This window comes from Sphaeroforma arctica (genome assembly GCF_001186125.1).
Source record: "Sphaeroforma arctica JP610 unplaced genomic scaffold supercont1.101, whole genome shotgun sequence".
Lineage (NCBI taxonomy): Eukaryota > Ichthyosporea > Ichthyophonida > Sphaeroforma > Sphaeroforma arctica.
The window spans coordinates 154,384-156,535 of record NW_014040457.1 but is presented as its reverse complement, the minus strand read 5'-3'; the positions used below and the strand labels follow the sequence as shown (position 1 = coordinate 156,535).

The 2,152-nt window shown below is 42.4% G+C and overlaps 1 protein-coding gene across 1 annotated transcript; it reads left to right on the top strand.

Moving 5' to 3' along the window:
- Nucleotides 1-82: 82 nt before the first annotated feature.
- On the top strand, nt 83-2,052 carry SARC_02302 (hypothetical protein; the record flags this gene model as incomplete). Its single annotated transcript, XM_014303968.1, has 4 exons — nt 83-167; nt 527-709; nt 1,322-1,560; nt 1,927-2,052. The coding sequence occupies 4 exons, from the start codon at nt 83-85 to the stop codon at nt 2,050-2,052; spliced, it is 633 nt and encodes a 210-aa protein (XP_014159443.1).
- Nucleotides 2,053-2,152: the final 100 nt, after the last annotated feature.

The following is a 2,152-nucleotide window of genomic DNA, read 5'->3' as shown; positions in this document are numbered from 1 at the left end:
CTTGTTTGTGACATTCACGCTTTGCTTGTTGCTGTCGCTCACACACACAGATAAGAGTGGTCCGGTCCAGCGAGAGTCGTGGATGCTCAGACAACCACCACGCACTGTGGCACAGGCGACTGCAGTGGATGAACCACACACGACGGCTACGGATACTGTGCGCGAAGGTAGGCCTGTGCTCATTATGGTGTGGCAGTTGTTTCTGTGTATGTACGAGTATGTATGTGTTGTATGGAGGTATATGCATTTTCATAATTGCTACAACACCCACACAACTCCCGCAGATACCATTCTATCAATACAATTATATTAATATAACACCCCGCAGATAACATTCTATTAATATAACACCCGCAGATAATATTCTATTAATAGAATTCTATTAATATAACACCCGCAGATAACATTCTATAAATATAAATAGTTTAATATAGCTCCCGCAGATAGCATTCTATTAGAGTTCTATTCATATAATACCCGCAGATAACATTCTATTAATAGAATTCTATTAATATAACACCCACAGATACCAACACGCAGAAGGAAGCCATGTTTGACAAACCCGGAGGACACGCGCGTGAGCTGAACAAATTTTGGAAAGCGAACGGCACAGGCATGCCAGAAGCAGCACAGGCGACAGCCACCAAACGCGAGGCGATGATGCGTAGCATGGAGGCAGACAGACACAAGCACACACACGCCACCAAAGGTACGCCGGCGGAGGGCAGTTGTGGTGTAGTTGTCGGGATTGTTTATGTGATATTTTCAGGATGTGTGTGTGTGTGTGAGGGAGAGAGAGTGTGTGTGTGTACACGTATGTGTGTGTGTGTGTGTGTTTGTGTGTGTGCATGTACGTATGTATGTATGTATGTCTATATATATGTGTTCTGAAGTACTTTTAACACAGCCACAGTCACTTCCCATCGGCTGGTGGACCTGTGCTGGAGATATCCGCTGTGTCGCCTGTTTACACATACACATACTAAACACTGATGTCTATAGAGACAAAAAAAGGAAGATTTGATTGGCTGATATGCCACACTTGTTCTGATTGGTTGCGCTTTTGGCTCCGTCCACAGATAACTCTGATAATTGTTCGCGTATGTAACGTTTTTCTGTTGTGTTGCATTCCACATTTTCGAGTTAGACAGCCTGCTATTGCTCCAGAGCATTGTTGATTCAACGAGGTCTACCTACCTAACTGTGTCGCTGGGACCTTTCTTGTCGTATTCTATTTTTATACTGCAATCGGATTGGCTGTTGTCTACGTACTACATTCTGATTGGCTGTACGCGTGTCTTCAACTCATTGGTTTTTGCAGGACCCGCGTTGTCATGGCGACAGAAGGCACTAGCCCGCTTGAAGTCAAAGGATAGTCAATCACAAATCGACAGTGGTCGGACGGACACAACTGTGGAATCAGACACTGGACAGGCCGTAATCATGGCAACGCATTCTGCAAATGAAAGTAGTGTGTCGAATGCCAATGAACTTGCAACGTCGATGTCCAACTCACTCAGAAATCGTATGCGAGCCACAGTAAGGAAGGTTAGTGAAGCGGTACGTGCCTGAGGTTACAAGTGATATCTGTGTACATACATACATACATGTACAGGTGCGAATATAAGTGATATGTATGCTTATACATACATCCATGCACAGGTGTGAATATAAGTGATATGTATGCTTATACATACATTTATGTATAGATGTGCATATAGTAACATTTTGTTCTTAAACATATGTAAATGTATATATACATACATCCACGTACATTTGTTCGGATCGTATTCTTTTGCCATAATACATATACATCTATATACCTATATAGATTTATATAAACATATAGATCCATATACACATAGAGATCTATATACATACATCCATGTCCATTTTCACATATAATAATATTCACATCCCACTCAGACAGCGGACCATTCCGACACACTGAAATCCACCGAAGACAACACCACAGAATCACAATCAACCGAAACGCCCGCAGAGCAGCCAGTTGAACCTGAGATGTTCAAGAAGGTTAGTGAATGCGTATGAACGATTATACGCTTACACGTCTGCAGGTACATTTGTTTAGGATATGCGATTATTCTTATGATGTTTGGGGTGTTGTGTGTGACTAGGAGGGCCACTATAT